Source organism: Rhynchophorus ferrugineus, unplaced genomic scaffold (assembly GCF_030347505.1).
Source record: "Rhynchophorus ferrugineus isolate W39M unplaced genomic scaffold, kcgeb_rfMv2 rfM3, whole genome shotgun sequence".
In the NCBI taxonomy this organism is placed as follows: domain Eukaryota; kingdom Metazoa; phylum Arthropoda; class Insecta; order Coleoptera; family Curculionidae; genus Rhynchophorus; species Rhynchophorus ferrugineus.
The window spans coordinates 59,386,311-59,405,406 of NW_027472582.1; the positions used below are offsets into that span (position 1 = coordinate 59,386,311).

General features: G+C 31.8%; 1 protein-coding gene and 1 non-coding gene across 4 annotated transcripts; one reads left to right on the forward strand and one right to left on the reverse strand.

Annotated features, from left to right (window-relative positions):
* Window positions 1-151: 151 nt before the first annotated feature.
* nrv2 (nervana 2) lies at window positions 152-18,465 on the forward strand. Of its 3 annotated transcripts, none has more exons than XM_076398948.1 (7): window positions 152-277; window positions 2,667-2,861; window positions 11,975-12,229; window positions 15,719-15,866; window positions 15,931-16,069; window positions 18,023-18,197; window positions 18,264-18,465. In XM_076398948.1, exons 2-7 carry the CDS (start codon window positions 2,675-2,677, stop codon window positions 18,365-18,367), a joined length of 1,008 nt encoding a protein of 335 aa, XP_076255063.1. In that variant the 5' UTR covers window positions 152-277; window positions 2,667-2,674; the 3' UTR covers window positions 18,368-18,465. The 3 variants fall into 3 exon arrangements, with proteins under 3 accessions (XP_076255063.1, XP_076255064.1, XP_076255065.1); XM_076398949.1 differs by having other exon boundaries at window positions 186-326; XM_076398950.1 differs by lacking the exons at window positions 152-277; window positions 2,667-2,861 and adding an exon at window positions 10,781-11,014.
* Window positions 8,556-8,658, reverse strand: LOC143194542 (U6 spliceosomal RNA). Its single transcript, XR_013005372.1, has one exon. It is a non-coding gene; the product is annotated as a U6 spliceosomal RNA (small nuclear RNA).
* Window positions 18,466-19,096: the final 631 nt, after the last annotated feature.

Sequence of the window (19,096 nt, forward strand, 5' to 3'; positions counted from 1 at the left end):
TATATATGTCTAAATATTTGTGTCTTAAATATTTGTTTACATTATGCATTAGGTATTAGAAATAGCATTTGCTAAAACGATGCTCTATTGAGGACCACTGATCAAGAGGAACATATTCATCAAAAAAAATTGTTCATATCCTGTCTTCCACCTACTGTCTACACTTAATCCACCGCATCAGTGCGATCTGGATAAACTTGGTCCTCGTGTTTCTTTACCGTCCTTAAAAAGTTAAACCGCTCGACTCAGTTAATTAGTTAGTTACAATATTACAAGAGTGAGTGTATTTTTTTGTTAAACTTGTTTTCTTTAGTTCGAGAAGTGTTGTAAGTTTGTTAAAACATTTTTAGTTATTTTATACTTTATCGTATTGTATAAGAAAAAGACACTGTAATTTGTTTATAACTAGTCATTATTCTATAAATTATATTTAAATCGATTTTATTAACTAAGCACACTCAATCTGGAGTCACAATTCCATCAATTTTCTGAGGCCCTCTTTGATGTAACCTTTAGCTTCCTTAAAAATCCCAAGAGCAAAGAACCAAAATCAAATTATGAAAAAATGTTAAACTACTATTGTGATCAGGTTGTTCAGTTTTTATATGTTTTAATATACTAACGAATAACTACAACTAAGATATTTTCCACTTAAACACGAAGTGTTCAGAATTAGTAATACCAACATTGATAGAGCACAAATGGGAACATACCAAAGCACATTTACAATACACTGAGCGCTTTATTTTGTTGACTTACTTTTTAAAATGTATTTCCACCCATTCAAAGTAACTCTTTTTATTAACATTTCCAGAGGACCTATAAAATATTTTTCTTTAATTCTATTTTAATACCCATTAAACTGTAACTTATGTCTTCGAAGCTGTTTCAAGTCCAACGGAATCAAATCAATCGAATAAGGTAGTTCGGTAGATTTTAAGGTGAATTGGTTGATTCAAAAGAGGAATAATAAAGAAATAATATTCCTTGTTGACAGTTTAACCTAACGGAACAAGTTTATAATTAACAATATAACGATCATTGCATCTTACTATTTTTTGATAACAGTAATATGAAATGAACTATCTTCACACAGCTCAGAACTTTATAGTCATTCTGCTGGTAGTAAGAATTTGATTCAATCTACTTTTAACTAAAAGTTGTCATTGTTGACAATATGTTGTGAAATGTATTATGAAGTTCGAATAAATTAAATGAGAAGCAGTAAGACATTTTTTAGAGGTATTACATGACTAACTAAAGTACAAAGATTAATTTAAAATGTAAATCATATGAAACATTCAGTTCACCCATCTACTTTAAAGGTCACTGCTATAATTCTCTGTACTGTCAAAAGAAACATTATTTGTCACTAGTTCCCTTGAGAGGTTGATATTATTGTTTTAAATCAATGTCTCAGACAAACATTTTTAAATAGATATTACTTATCATTAGTAACACCAGATTATGCTAGTCAAAAAGGTTATTAGTTCTTTGAATGCTAAATAAGTTTCAGCTATGCAATTCTGAAATAATTAGAAATTTTTTTAACGAGGTACTTCCGTTAACTTCGTGTTAATTAATTGTCATTTTCCAAATGCAACTGATGATTTCAAAAGTCTTTTAAAGCATGTAATTTATTTAATAACAATAGTAATTCGTATAGATACAACATTATACAATTATATATATATATATATATATATATAGAAAAGTCTATATTATAGTCTATTCATTATTTATTAATAAGTCAAACTTTTAACTACTATATAGAATATCAATTATAGTAAATATTTTATTAATAAAGTATGTTTATTATAATTGTATAATTTATTATTATTAATAAGTTATAATTAATTTTCAAGACAAATCCCATCAAAACAATGAACATAATTATTCTGTTCTTTGTTCTTATCCCACTATGATTCATATACACATTTTCAAAAATTTACATTCTTACTGATTGATTATAAAACTGATTGAGGTTAACCTTACTTAATTTTTACATTTTACCCTTTAAAGCTAACGCACAAAATAATGTTATCATATTGTAACATAAAAATCTGAAAAAAGGTTTCAAGAAATTTTGATAATTAATATTTGTTTTAATATATGTTGAAAATATAATTAACATATTTTTTGTTTCCAAAGAATCTTTAATATTTATACCGCCAATTTATTTGACAACACATTTGTATACATATATCTTAGAATAAAAGTTTTTTACTGAAAATCTTTCCTCGGAGACGTCTTTCACAGTCTATTCATAATCAACCAAAGCTAAGAATTAAATATAAATTTAATATAAATTTAAATGTTTATCATTTTGTAATCAAAATCTGGTGACAAGCAAATGTTGCTTTTGTTTCTCTTTTATTTACGTGCGATTATTTTTCTTAAATCGATATTTACTTTAATCAAATATCACTGCGATACTTATCAATCAACGATCCTTATAATCAATTTTGTTTTCCATGAAAAAGCAACGTTTAATTGACACAGTGAACAACACTTGAGATGCTATATGCATAACTGACACGGAAACTTATAATTAAGTCATTAATTTTCCGAGTAAGTTAATATTAAGCCTGACCGCTAACTACCAAGAGCTTCTTTCTTAACTAGACCGGCAAACTTGATCCTAATTAACGCACTTCATTAAACAGAGAAAGAGATGTCGAAAATCAGCAAACCCAAGCAGCCCCCGTCAAGGGCGATGAGTAAGCAGGACGAACTACTTGCCGAACAAACCAAGTATTTTGTTAATTACGGTAAAAAACTGACGAGGATGGAGGCCTTAAAACAATTCATATGGAACGCCGAAAAGAGAGCTTTCATGGGCAGAACAGGATCAAGTTGGTGTAAGTAGTTATTTACATTATAAAAAAAATAATTTGTTGACAATCTCATATCAACTTTGCAGTAATTGTATTTTGTTAATACACTATTCTAATATTGAAAATGTGCTACGGGTCATGATAACTTTGTGAAAGTGCTGTGTGTGCACTTAAAAGTGCTTCTAATTCAGCATATGCGTTGACATTCAAGTAAAACAATGAACAGCTATTCAGAACAACCGAACAAACGTTAAGTGATGAAAATTAGAGGATTTTCCTATATCAAATACTTCAAGGATTATCTAAATTATTGGCTAATTATTGGAGTTAATTTATCAATATTAGAAAAAGTCTAAAAGCACTTTAAGTAATTGACAGAGAATATCAGTTAATACATAAATATAAATAATACAACATTCGGTCCATAACTAAGAAAATTCATGTAAATTTTAACATAGGGAATTACTAATTAAGACTATTTATTAAGAGATAAATCAGCTTACAGAAATTTTGCTAAGAACCTAGTTTTATCGCTATAATATCTGAAATTCAACTAATATCTTTAAAGCACAATGGGCTATGAGTCGTTCAATATTAATTTATTAATTTATTTATAAAAAAATTATTTAATATTATTAGTTGTATATATTCTTACATAACTTATGCACTTTAAAAAAATATTCCATATGGAGATAAATTGGTACAATATATATTAATCAAAATATTTTACGCACTCTCTACAACTTTTCCCATCTTTCTGGTAAGATGGCGATATTGCGACAAAAGAATGATGTTGGCTTGACAGCGATCCATTTCACACTTCTTCAGCATTTTGAAACCACGTGCCAAGCTAAGCTGCAACGTTCTGAACAAATCGTAATCAAAAGGCGCTATGTCTGGTGAATACGCTGAGCGTGGAAAATCTTTAAAAACCATTAAAGCCTCACTAGTATATCCTTAACAATTCCTGCAACATGTGGCAGATTCTTATCATGCAAGAGAATAAGCTTGCGTCTGCTATTCCCTATCGCTGGTCTTTTTTACAACAATACGCAGTTTTATTTGTTCAATTAAGGTCGCCAGACATCTACAGCAACAATTTAACTAGATTTCAGCAGGTCATAATAAGTTAAACGTTGCTGATCCGACGATATACAAAGCAACTTATAGCGAAGCCAAAACATTCCACTTCGATGTCGATGTCGATGTAAATCGCTCTGCTGGCCAAACCCATTATTACATTACATTTAATTTCCAAAAATGTTTGATGAACTTTGGTCGTAGATTTCTTCAAGTTAAACAAAAAAGAATAAATATAGAAAATGAAATTTTGGAATTTCGATGACTAGCGTCTCAATATATTGAATAATTCAATAAAACTAAATAGAGTACTGTTATTTTATATAGATAAATGTTAAAACATACAAGTACCAAAGGAGATAGAACCATAAAATAGCATAATGGACCAATATTCGAACAAAATCATATTAAGGTTCCATAAATTAGTTAGGTTATTGCTGATCCAATAAGACAATGATCTAATAATCACAAAGATAAATAAGAACCATCTCAATGATCAGACGTGAAAATAGTCAAAAATGTGTAGATCTATACTATAGACTATAAGTACAGCTATATGATCATCTAATTATATAATTTTATTCCGATATTTTATTTGATTTTTTATTAAAAGATGTATTCTCAGCTGTATAAACAAAATATGAAAAATATTCGTACATGAAATTTATTTGTTTGTAAATTCATAACGAGGTATTTATGATTAAGAATAAAATTGGATCGGCAACATCACTCACAATATATTCGAATATAATTCGTATCATGGTTAGTCCAAGAAATTGTCACTTGTATATTTTCAATTAATAAATATCAAGGGCAGCTTAATGATTTATTATTTTATTTATTTATATAATATAGACCGATCCGGCTCCGGGACTATTTAGGGTCTATTACAACACATTTACAGTATCAGTTATCAGTTACAAGTTACAAGTACACAATGTTATTACAAGTATGTTGCAAGATGACAAGTAAAATATGTAAAAGCATACAGATGCATGAGTATATGAATGCTACAGTACAATGGTCGCACAACCCATGACAGTGATAAAAGTAGAAGAACAAAAAATTCAAACGAATATCCATGATATTACATAGACGCACACTATTATATTTCTAGTAGTAGTCCTGTTACGGTTAGAAAATTAATCAGCTTCTCCAGGTTCTCCAGCCTAAAACACTGGTCCATCGTCTCTCCCAGGTTGACCCTTCGGCATTCGATTAGTATGTGTTTGGTATATAGTGAAGCACCACATTAGACGAACAGTGGTGGACTTGTTCCCTTAATGAGAAACTCATGGGTCAATTTGTAGTGACCATTAAGTTGCGCCTGCTGATGTTAGTGGTGTTAAGTCCCTGATAATACTTTTTTCCGCCTCCCAAAGCTTGTTGTTTTCTCTTAGATCCCATCTGAGTTGGTCTGGATGTCTAAAGATTCTAGTAGATTGGTGCTTCATATATCTACTCCAGAAGAGGAAATTTTCAGTAAGTGATCTCTCCCACTTTTTGGCTAAGTAATCCGCTCTTTCATTTTTAATGATCCCCGAGTGAGAAGGGAGCCACATAAAGGTGACAGTTTTGCCGCTTCTTTCCAATTTAGAGGTTAGTTCACGGATAAACACTCTTAGCGGGTGTAGAGATAGATATGGGTGGAGGCACTATAAGGATCTCATTGAATCAGAGGCGATAACTAATCGTGTGTCTTACACATCTTGTACTGAGGTTACGGTGCTATACATGGCAAACAATACAGTTTACAATGTAGTACAGTTGTCAATGCACTCAATGAAATGGGGAGCCTGAAGTGTCCTTCCGACATCACCGATGTAAAAGCTGCCCCCACGTAGTCATTGTTTTTGGAACCGTCCGAGATTATGAAATGTTGTTCAGGATATTTCTTAGTTTTATATTGATTGAATTAGGTGCTGATATTGCTAGAGTCAGAATTATCCTTTGGTAGACTCCTCATGGTGAGATCGACAGTAACCTGCGACAGTTGCCATGGAAGGCAGCTGATGAGCTTGTCTTGAGCTTGAGCTGGTTTGTCAAATCTTTCTTCGCTACTTATTTCTTTTACAGTGACAAACTGTTAATTAAAGAAAAAGTGTGTTTCTCTCTAACGCATATCAAAACTTGCATGTAACTATCATATTCAGGAACAAAAGAACTATCAATTACACGGAATTATTTAAAAATTCCAATATGTTTATTTTTCCCGTTATTTAATTTTCATATTCAAATATTTATTAAAATTCTAGTGATAAATCAGACATCAACATGAATAAACATATATTTTTTAAAAATAAATCAAAAATGATACGGAAAAATTGGACATAATTAATTTATAAGCATTAAAATGATTCAGCGATTAAAACATATTGAAACTGGAATAAACCAAAACCGAAATTGCGACATTATGTTATAATTTCGTCAATGAAGATGAAGCTGTTATGTCCTGCTGTTCTTTATCGTGAATTAAATAATATATAAAGTTGGCCGTCATATGCGTCAGCGCAATATTAGTCACTTAGAGATAATTTTAATAATACGATGTTACTTGTTCCACTTATCAGGTACATTTTTCCTTTCTGCAATTAAATTAATCATCGTTCTAGTTATTTGTCGTTGTTGTTGACTAAATAATTACATGAACTTAACTTAAAAAATGAACAAATCCTTAATCGGTAGAATGTTTAGTATTAAAAATAAAATAAAAATCTCTTAATAATAATAGATAGGCTAAATAAGATTCTTGGCTTTTATGACTCAAATAGTTAGAGAACCTTCACTTGAATAGATTAGTTTACATTTAGTACAGATATGTTTTGGAAAAGTTATGTGTACCATATATGTAGATGTATTATATTTTATGTGTATTATGTTCCATATAGAAATTCGGCTCATTCTTCCTTGCTGCGGTTCAATATACTTGCTTCAGTCGAAGTTTTCCCCTTATTTGTACTATCTGTCGGATATCATCGTCCCAGATTGGCTTAGCTAGTCCTCTGATGATTTCCGTTTCTTCCTCACGGGCTCTCTTAACTATAATAAGTTACTCCTATTCTGTAGATGTTTTTGCCAATCCTGCTATCTTTGGGTACTCTTATTTCGATTGTTTTACTGTTAGTAATAGGTGAATTGAAAAGTTCCCGGCCTGGCACATAGATGGCGCTACTAGAATTAAATCCATATGTTTTTTAATTAGCCCTCAAAAATGCGTGTATAAATTTAACAGCTGTCGGATCATTAGTTTGTGAATTATAGCATTTTGAGTGAAGCAACTTTTGTTATTGTGGAAAAATGGATAAAAAGGAATTTCGCGTGTTGATAAAATATTGCATTTTGAACGGAAAAAATACAGTTGAAGCAAAAATTTGGCATGATGCCGAGCTTCCGGACACTGCCCCAGGAAAATCAACCATTAAGGATTGGTATGCTAAGTTTAGACATGGTGAAATGAGCACCGAAGACGGCGAACGCAGTTGACGCCAAAAAGAGATTGTTACTGACGGAAACATTTAAAAAATCTGCAAAATGATTTTGAATGACCGTAAATCATATCATTCACGAATATTTGGGTATGAGAAAGCTCTGTACAAAGTTGATGATTTGGAGAGTCGTTTGAAGATGATCAAGTGTGATAAACCCGAGTTTTGCGTCGATATATGACAATGGATGAAACATCGCTCCATCATTTAACTCCGAAGTCCAATCGACAGTCATCTGAATAGATTGCACACGATGAACCCGCTCCAAAGCGTGGGAAAACGCAACAATCGGCTGGCAATGTTATGGCGTCTGTATTTTGGGATGCGCATGGAATAATTTTCATTGAGTACCTTGAAAAAGGAAGGACTATCAGCAGCGACTATTACATAGCGTTATTGGATCGTTTGAATGACGAAATCGTCCAAAAGGGGCCACATTTGAAAAAGAGAAAAAGAAGGTGCTGCTTCATCAAGACAGTGCACCGTGTCACAAGTCAGTGAAACCGATGACAAAAATCCATGAATTGGGCTTCGAATTGCTTCCTCATCCATTGTATTCTCCAGATCTGGCCCCCACCAACTATTTCCTGTTCTTTAGATGTCAAGAGAATGCTCGAGGGGAAGAAATTTTCGTCGAATGAAGTGATGATCGCCGAAACTGAGCGGATCCCTTTTCAGAAGATGAGTGAGTATCTTTGCAGTATACCAGTATGAGCCGATTTAGAAGGATCTAGATTTGGAAGAATAAAAGAGGAGAAAAATCATGCTTTAATGGCCTTAATTTATTCTTATCTCCAAATTGGTCTAGGTAGGCTAGCCTAGTTTCGTAATAAGTCTTTATATAGTATTATGTGCTGATAGCAGAGACTCGTTGAAATGGGAAATGAAGATTGAGAAGCCATTCAAGCGATTTTACAAGACGGGATGGTGGTATGTCTGTGGAGGCCAAAAATTAGGAGGATTGACTCAGTCAAGATCGCAGTACCAGCACCCTGACTAATCTTTGAACTATCTGTATATAGAAATGCAACCAAGGAATAGCGTGATCGGAGGTCATTAAATTTAGCCCTCCAGAAATCCGAATCAAAGTGCCGCTTATGGTATGCTGGTCGTAATGTTTGTATGGTGAAAGACGTCTAGTATGCCCCAGAAAAAAAATGTGGAACGCTTCACGATTTTACGTGTCGTACTTGCTCAGAGGTCACGCTAATTCTCTCTTTTTTTAATATTTTAAGGTCTCCTTTTTACCAACAAGGGTTTATCTCGACTGGACCTATAGTTTAACGTGGAATACGAACCACGGTCCTCGACATTAAGCATGCCGACTGTCGAGTGACCAACTTAGAGACCATCCCAGAAGACATCCGGTCTTACCCAGCATGGTTACTGACGTAACTGGCATTGTTATTCCTATTTCCCCTATTTTCCACTGTTGCCTATATAGGCATTTACAATTACAATCATAAACATAGAGTATATCAATATCCCAGCAGAATTCAAACCCGTGACTATCACAACAGTAGAAGGACTGTCCTGTCGTCTTGATCACAGCGCCAACGAAGCCATCTTTAATTTTCTCTGTATCGTTCAAATTTTAATAAATATACAACCGAGGCGAGTTCTCCACTACCTAGATTTTGATATATTTTTTGGTAGAATTAATGTCTAATAACCGAACTTTAAAATATATCTATATATAGTTCCTTATATGACAATTTTTGTATTGTTTCGTGCCTCTTATGAGGATTTATACACTTTCTATAATAATTCGTTTGCATTTTCCTCATAATTTTCTCTCGAATCTCTATTCGCAGATATTTCGCAGTCCTATCTTTAGTTTTCTAATTTGGGTTATGCATTTCTTTTAACATTTCTATCACTATAACTAATTTTGTATTTGTTCAGTATCATTCAGTATTTTTTGGATTCTTATATACATTATATTCGGTCCTCTCTTTCGAACTAACGTTTTTTTTATTATTTTATCTATAAATATTACGAACAATGTTAGACTTCTGCCTTGTCTTAGTCCTGTTTGAGTTCTGATATGCTATCAAAAAATACAACATTTGTGTTAGTGTATATGTTTATTTAATTATTCTTACCAATTTCATTAATCATTTACTTTTCTTCGCAACTCATATTTCATTTTTTACTCTGTCAAATGTCTTTTTCAAATCTGTGAATGCTAGATATATTTGTTCTTTTGGGCTATAATTTTTCTATTATTTATATTAAGCTGAATATATGGTCTTATATAGTTAACCTTTTTAAGATCCCTTCTGAGATTCTACTGATATTAGACAGTTTTGTAACATTTGATCATAATTCTTCATAGATTCGTAGAACAGGGTGATTCTATAATTATTACTATTTGTTTTGTCTCCCTTTTTATGTATTTAAACATTTAGTGTTGCTTGTCAATGCTGGGAGGTAGTTCTTCTACTCATATTTTAATATAAATTTTCAATAATATCTCAGATCGGCCTTCTGCACCCATTTTCACCATTTCCTATCCTTGATTTTATCTTGACTTGGTAATAGATAACTGACAAGTTTCCAATAGACCTTATAATGTATTGTCATCAACCATTTTTTGATCATCCAGGCCTTGAGCAGTATCGCCATATATTTCTAAAAGTATTTCACGAGATTCGGCAGCAGATTTCTTCAAGTCAAACAACAACAACAATCAATGTCGAAAATGCAGTTTTGAGAATTCCATAATCAACATCTGTATATACTGAACAACTCAATGGTACTAAATGAATCGTATGGAATTTAACAATTCGGTTAGGGCAGGTTGTTTAAGCGATGCTTACATTGATACTTTACATTTACGCCAATAGATATCGTTAGTCAAAATGCTTACAAGGATATACTATAAAACCAGACAATATATTTTTATGGCGATCTTATTTACTGAAATTTCTTTAAAAAATACTCAAGTATTTTAAAAACACAAACATATATCTCTAATACAACGCGCTTTTTAGTTACATTAACATTAAAGGACGCATATGTGTCAATACAAAAATTAAATATTCAAACTAATAGAGAAGTATAGCATTTACCGATTACCTATTTTTGCAATAATCGGCTTTTATACTGTTCCAATCAAATGAACAATTACTTTAAATTGAATAACCGTTAAGAAGAACATACAACAATGTCCAATCGCTACAAACAAATCATTGCGTCACACCGGTGACTAACCCATTCGAACATTTAGCTGGGCATGCCGCCGCCAATCGAGCCAGGAGTAGTCCCAACGGTCAATGCGTTACACCTGTCCCCTTTCAACGGACAGAACGAACGAAGACAGGTAAATGGGCTCGGTCACTACGAAGGCAAAGAATGCCTCTCATTATGTTTCGTTTACCTGACTGATTCAAAATGTTTACGTAGTGGCGTCGAAATCTAACCTTAAAAGTTTTGTTTGGGTGTAGTACAATAGTAAAACCGTAGTTTTAGTTCTTATTTTTTGATACTCGATTCGTAAATGTTTAGTAATGGCAGTACAACAAAGATATTCAAAGAGAGATTATTACAAAAGCAAAATATACGATCCAAGAACAAAACATGTTCTGGGTCGACCACCTAGTAGTTGGGGTAAGTCTATTTTCCTTGATAATAGGAGATAAATAGGATAGATAAATATAAATAGGTCTTATTGTGCGTGGATTCATTCTCTATGTTTATATAAGTATCTCCTATACAGTACAAAATACGTGCGAATGAAATCTCGGGTGTGGCTATAAAATTGAATAAAACTTCACCCTTCTATGTTCTTTCTTACACAAATAACGTAACATACCAGAATATATACCAAAAATACATGCTTCCTAATAACACCGTTAAATATAAGGATATATACAACCACTATAAACTAACCAAACAAAATATCGTTCATAATTCGTTAAGAACAATTTCAAAGGTGCGGTTTAATAATAGCAAATTTAGATGGCTCTTATGTCAATTTTTATATCGATTACTTTCATTCACCATCAGTAGATGACGCTAACAGATCGATTTTTAAATTTGATATTTTCATTTTATATTTTTTGTTACCAAATATCATAGAAATAAAGTGCATTATGCATTAAAAAAATTCAATGAATTACTACTGTAAATTTGCTGACTAAATGTTGCATGTTTCATAATACTTAATTGTAATTGTTTATTAATAGAAAACTAATGATGTTATGCCAAAGTATATTGTAAATAAAATATTTAATTAAGTATAAAGTCTATGAAGTTGTTTTCGTTTTATATTCAAATATTATAATGTGTTTTCTATCTATATAGAATCAGAAAAATTAATTTTCTAAATTAAATTATTAAATGAAATATTTAGCTATATATTTATGACAGAATTTTAAAAGATACAAATATTAGAACTTAATTTGCTAAAGAATGTAATTCAAAACAAATAATCTTAGGAATACAATTCGTTATAATAAATATTACACAGAATGTAATGAAAAATAATTAGAAAAACTATTGTGTTCATTAAATTAGATTAAAAGCTTATAACAAATAATAATAAACTAATCTATGTTATTGTTTCAGCCAAAATTGGATTATTTTACTTAATATTCTATGGAATGTTAGCTGCACTAGTGGCGATTTGTATGTGGGTATTCTTCCAGACCTTGAACCCAAGAATACCAAAGTGGCAGTTAGACCGATCGATAATAGGGACGAACCCGGGACTGGGTTTCAGGCCCATGCCTAACAATACGGAAAGTGCGCTTATATGGTTCCAAGGATCAAACAGAACAAATTACAAGCCGTGGGTGGATAATTTATTAGAATTCTTAGATAGTAAGTAACAATATAGAATTATTTTTCACTATCAATTGTTATACTATAGTTAACAGAGTGGGAATGTTGAAGCATAATTTTACCTCCTGCAATTTTTTAAAATCTGAGTAATAAGTTAATCGTTTCCCTGTCGACGTTCGTGAAGGCGCCGACTTTGGGGGTACGAGGACACTAGACTACCGTCTATCTCTGTTTTTTGAGTGATGTGTCGAAGAGTTAGCCTCGAGAAAGGATCTTTTTGTAGGATTTTTAAATAATCAACAGCCATCCCCAATTATAGTTTAATTAAGATTTAGTGAGCCAAAGTAGATCCTTCTGCTCTGAAATAAACCAACACTATACTATCTACCTACACATTTAAATTGATTTAATTGCAATGTAATTAACAATGTGCATATGATTAATTACATATTCATCTGCATTTCTGATTCGTTACACAATATAACTTTGAAGCACTTTTTGATTAACTATATGTTTATATATATATTGTTAATATAGATAATTGCTGTTTAAAAGAATACTTAAGAAGCAATATAATATTCCATCTATTTTTCAACTGCTTATTGTTGTTGATGGTGACTTTTCATCGTCGTTGGGTAATTTCGCCCATCTCCGTCCACTTATCATTTTCATTTCAGGATATTTTCTTTGAAACATATTTTGCTACACGAGTTATCTTTGGTCTATATGTTGAGCATTGTTTTCACAGTAAATAATTCTGTTATCAATTTTATCGGGCTTGTAAATGTTCTCACTATTCATTTATATTCTCAGATTTCGTCAGTAAATGGATGACTTTAGCTACATTTAATTTTTTTTAACATAAATATATAAAAGTAACGCTTTCGCAAATAGTTCTTTGTTAAAAGGACCTAGATTTTTTTAATGCAGTGAAAACATATATTTTCATTATACCTTTAAGTTGATTGATATTATTATAAGTATCGAATCTTCTTCTTGATGAAGTCACGTTGTCATCTTGAATCTTTGTGACTATTTATATTAGTTTAACTCGTTCAGTTAAATCTCACTGATTTATTTTTTTGAGGAAACTATAATTTATAGGCAAATGCTATAAGTATTTATTTTTTGTGATTTTTTCTGGGCATTGAAAGGTTGATTATATTTGTTTGTCTAATGCGTTTTCTTCTGACTCAGTGAAATTACGTCTGTAACGCTAACACGATTCTTGTTAATGCGTGATGTGATTCTAATAACTTGATTATATAAAAATATTTTCTTATACGAATAACAGATGATCTTTAACGAATTCAGAAACCAAAAATAAAAAATTAAGAATATGTAAGAAATACTTTTATTTCTTGGTAAATAAAGTTATTCCATTATATATTATTTTTCGATCAGGAGCAATCGATATTAATTTTATAAACAATCCGCTCATTTGTAATTAGGCTGGTTTTCATTTCTGTAGCGTCAGATTAGATTAACTCACAATGAAATCATTCACAACGACTTCTCCGTCACTATTTCCAATGTTTATTTCAACCTTATCATCTTCTCTAATTTCAAAACATTCAAATTCGTAAACACTTTCCATGCCTATTTTAAAATCTTTAAAAAAACATAACGACCACTCTTACCCATAAACCATCCTATAGAAAGAAATTCACTTCAAATTCATTTATCCGGATTTTCGTATACACGGTCAAATTATAATACGTAAACTTTCATTCAATAAAATAAAATAAGTCAATAAAATAAGTTGTGTTTCATTTAAAACATTTTGTATCAAGTCACTGAAGTCTTTGTCGAATTCACTCAGTATTGCGATTTTTCAACACTAACGCAGTGAATAACTCACTTCGTTTCTCTAAATAAACATTCACATCGTCTGTCATCAAAACGTTCACAGGGTCACTTCAATCTGGGTACGAAACTGTCAACACTCGTGATCTGAGCGTTGTCAATGAACTTCTGATTCTTTGCCTATTAATCTTATCATCTTCATCAATCAAAACCAATTCCCAGTGCTTTTGTCAAGAATTCGTCCAATTTCTTATAGCTAATAAGTAATATGAACTGATTCATGATCATGTGTTCATGAGCTTCCCAAAATTTTCTTTTTACCATATGTCAATTCGGCATTCTTGGTATTCAAAATTTAACAAATAATCGATCTTTTCCTTTAACAGAATTTTCCCTTAGAATACCACGTAGATCAACCGCGACTTACACTTTAAAAGCTCATTTTTGTCAGTCACAAATTAAACATACAAGAATATCACATGTTGTCCCATTTCCTAATTTTCATTCTTCAATCAAACTTCAATAATAATAATAATCATAACGTTTTGAGATTTTTCAGCAAGCATTGTGAGTACTAAGATTTTCCACATGTCAACTTGTGCAACAACTAGACAATATCGGTCTCAATTATTGCCCTCTAAGTCTTCATATGTAAAACATCACTAACCAAAGTCACACGTCTCGGTCTCGGTTATTATTTTTTCGTAGCCTAAACGGCTTGTAACTCTTGTCAATATTTCTATGACTTCAGGACATCAAAATGTTCGTCGTGGTAATCCAATTTTCACTTTTGTTCATTGAAACTATGTTCCATTTATTCTCCGTTACTATTCCGATTTGTCATTCGGACTTTTACGTCAAATTTCCACTTGCCTCTGTAGCTTCAATACTCGTCATTTAGATACACAACAAATTTCACTTCCCTGTTCTGATCGTAACCTCATTTCTATTTCACTGATCTTATTATCAAATCACTTTAAAAATATTAATTCTATCTAAACGTCTATGGTCTATTTGATCGTCGAAGACAAACATCATTCAATAACTGTGTACTTCCATGATCGCCAATTATCAACTAACACTATCAGCATCACCTTCCTCGAACAACATCTTCTTACACAACCCAATTTATACTGCATCTGAATAACATTGAACAAAGCAAAACCACCTGAGCGTATTTTGTGTATTATCCTACTTTTGATTTGTAAGAAATACTTTTATTTCTTAGTAAATAAAATACGAACATTCAATAAAATATTATAATGGTCACTATATCGATTATACACAAGGTACTACAATAATATACGTCAATAAACGACGTCAACAAGATACTCTTAGAAAGACTCTAAAAAACTATATGATTTCCAGTCAAGGCGCGGGCCTTTGTATCCAAAAAGTGTATATCTCAGCATTTCCATCGCCCGGTTCCAATATCACGTCCGTCTCGATTAGCAAATGAATCATCATGTGCCCTCTACGTAATTCGTCAACAATGCTGACCTGTATTTTTTTACAAATAAACAAGAAATGCATTACCTCTCATATATTAGTGAGTGAATATAAGCTTTGGAAATAATAATAAAAATTATTGTCTATTGTTTTTGTCTGCTGTTGAGCCAATTTGATCTCAGTTATTTTTAATCCTCTATTCTTCAAATTATTTTATATAACCCTAATCCATGTCTCATCACTGTTATAATATAAGTACTTAATGTATTTTAGATTACTATTTTCCAAGTAAAATTGCCAAAGGTAGCGGACAAATAAAGACATGTTCGCATTCAGATTTTCCAAATGATGATGAAGTTTGCGAGGTTGATGTTAGAGAGTGGGGTAGATGTAACAAAGACGAATTTTTCGATTACCATAGGTGAGTTTAACTCATTTACGATTTACATCATCTACATATATTTTCTAATATTCTTGATTTATAGGAGTTCGCCCTGTATATTCCTTAAACTTAATCGGATATATGGATGGACGCCAGAATATTACATGCATGACGATGAACTACCAGATGACATGCCTAAACAACTGAAGGACCACATTAAAAGTATCAACAGCACCAGAGATGTGAGTATAACAATGTTTGTATTTAGTCAATTCTAATTTCATTAATTATAGTTTAAAGCATAATGATACGGTTTATATAATTGTAACGTCTTATTACATGTAACATGATTATATGACTTGAAATAGATATTATTATTCAATATAATCTCCCTGAAAATTATTGCACTTTCATTCAGGACAGGCCATAGTTAGATGGAAATAAACCTGGCCAATAGGGCGAATATTACAAAAACTTTACATCACTTCACAGATGTGTGAGAGATTTCGTCTATCTTTATGAAAAATTTTGTTTTTCTTAGTATTTGTCGTCTGGTGAACCTGGCATGGGATAGCATCGATCTATATTCGGCCATACGCCCCTAAATATAGCTATTCATCAAAAAATGCACCTAATCTCTAAATAAGATATTTCGGCCAAAATTACTGTCTTAAAAACACTCATTTTAATAATATTTTTTCATCGTTTGCATCCTCGACGAATTGCTCAATCGTGTAACTTGCCATAGTGAGTTGACATTACCAACTGAGTAATAAACAAGGACAAATATTGACATTCCCTTATATTATCTCTGTAATGTAATTAGAACACGTAAGAGACCGGCGATTTTTTTTTCTATTTCCAGATTGACCATCTACAACCAAATGGTTTTTTGTTATTGTTTCTAATGTTATCTGTTTGTTAAATGTGCAGGCGACAGAGAATCTGGGATACGACTAGGATTGTCGTATTTAGTTTAAGCATCGGGGTTTGTGGATGGGCCAAGGTAGAACCTTGGACTTAGCATGTTCGTCAAGCTTTTCAGGAAGGAGATGCCTGATTCGAGGTGAGCGTTCACGTTCCTCATAAACCATGGGGCATTGAGTAATGCACGAAGTTTTTTGGACTGAAACAGTTGGAGTAGTGCAAGTTGTCTCTCAGAGAGTTTGCTTTTTCTGCAGATGAGTGGAAATAGTAAACCGTACACGTTATTGCCTTTGAAAATAGCGTGTCGTATTTGAGCTGACCATTGGAACATACAGTCGAACTGGAGACCGAGGTAAGATACCTTCTGGAGCCCAGGAATAGGGGCTTTTTCGATTTGGAGGTAATATGCACGGAACTCCTTCTTACGGTGGAACAGAATAGCTTGAGTTTTGCTCGAGTTAATCGGCAGCGGCCAGAATTTGTACCACGCAATCGACTGGTTAAGTTAGACATGAAGTCTTTCGCGGATGGTGCCGGGACTGTAACAGGTGGTGAAGAAAGCTGTGTCATCTGCAGAAAAATGCATAAAGTGCTGTGAGACCGTCGAGTATATGGTATCGTGTGTTTGGGTCCTTGGTCGATAGCGGGACTTGCGTGTTTCCCCTTTTAATGTTGGTAATTCCATAATTGTGTAAAAACCTTTTGTCTCCTGGCGAATAACATTCTATTTGCAAAAACCAATTCATATTGTTGCCATCACTACTGTTCTGGTACAGGATGGATGCTAACATGCATATATATATATATATATATATATATATATATATATATATATATATATATATATATATATATATATATATATATATATATACATATATTTATTTATTTATTTATTTAAATACGCCAAATTTGTGTCCTTGTTTTCTTACAAGTGAAGTATCACAGTTTAGATTATACTTCCACTAATGTTAGATGGATGGGTGCTCCAATAGCAAATAATTATTTTAAAACAATTTGTTTTACTCTAAGGGAAGTTTTAGAGCATCTTATTAGAATATTATTCAATAATATTCCTTTGGTAACTTTTATTATTTTTTCTTTTAATAATTCTTAGATCTATATGCCATAAAGTGAAGTATTACAACAATCAAAAATAATCATTAACCACAAGAATGCAAGACGTTTAATATAAGGATATATTTTGTATTAAATAATATACTATTATCTGTTGTACCTTCACAACAATTTGTATATATGTTTTTTAGAGAAGAAATATTTGGGTGTCATGCGAAGGAGAAATGCCTGCCGATAAAGAATACATTGGAAGCATCACCTACTATCCACAAAACTTCCAAGGATTTCCAGGATATTACTTTCCTTATTTGAACCGAGAAGGTTATTTGAGTCCATTGGTAGCCGTTAGATTTGAACGACCAGTCCGTAAGTATCATAACGACCAGTTTCTTTAAAATTTATCAGTATCAGTATTTAATCACTTTGTTGCAGCTGGTATCGTCATTAACGTCGAGTGCCGCGTATGGGCGAAAAACATCAAATACAGCAGGACAGAGAGGACAGGATCGGTTCATTTCGAACTGTTAATTGACTAAAAACTGGAAGCCGTGTCCTAGTGCCTTTCAAATTGTAGATCTGATGTAAATTAATACAAATTAGCTTAGTCATATAAACACATTTTCAGACTGTATCATAGGATAGAGAGAGCTGTCAGAATGCATTTGTCGATAATTTTGTGGATTCGATCGTTTTTTTGAATTGATTTTATTTTATTATAGAAATAGTTGATTATTTCGAATAAATTATCGTGTTATGTTTGTCTCAATATTTATATGTAAACGTAACATTCCATAAGTACAGCTACCATTAGTCGAGATGTAAATGTAATACTAAATAAGTATTTTTATATTAAAATCTTTATAATGAAATATATAGTACAATAAAGGGATTTTCATGATAGTATCTGTTGTTTTATTTAAATCATATATAAACATACATTAATTTTAATATATCGATTTTAAATTTTAACATAAAATCTTAAAATGCTTTTTCATCCATTCTGAGGCACCTGTCTAACCGAAAGTTAAAAAGGAAAGTGCCTGAAAATAATTACTTTTTTACTGTAATTTAGGCTAGTTGCAAGTCACTGTCTGCACATTTATTGTTTATTGCCTAGAAAATAGTACTAACATTTCTCCAATGAAAGTTTTTCTTCAAACAAACTAATTTTCTCTAGAGTTTACACTAATTGAATTTTATATATATAGGGTATAAATATATGTTTATCTTCAGAATCTTCAGAAGAAGTCAAACTTTACTGCATA

Bases quoted from the DNA above. Each gene is read 5' to 3' on its own strand.
- nrv2 (XM_076398948.1), top strand. From the start codon at position 2,675: ATGTCGAAAATCAGCAAACCCAAGCAGCCCCCGTCAAGGGCGATGAGT. The intron at 15,867-15,930 runs GTGAGTTTAACT...CTTGATTTATAG, and splicing joins GAATTTTTCGATTACCATAG to GAGTTCGCCCTGTATATTCC. The intron at 18,198-18,263 runs GTAAGTATCATA...ACTTTGTTGCAG, and splicing joins TAGATTTGAACGACCAGTCC to CTGGTATCGTCATTAACGTC.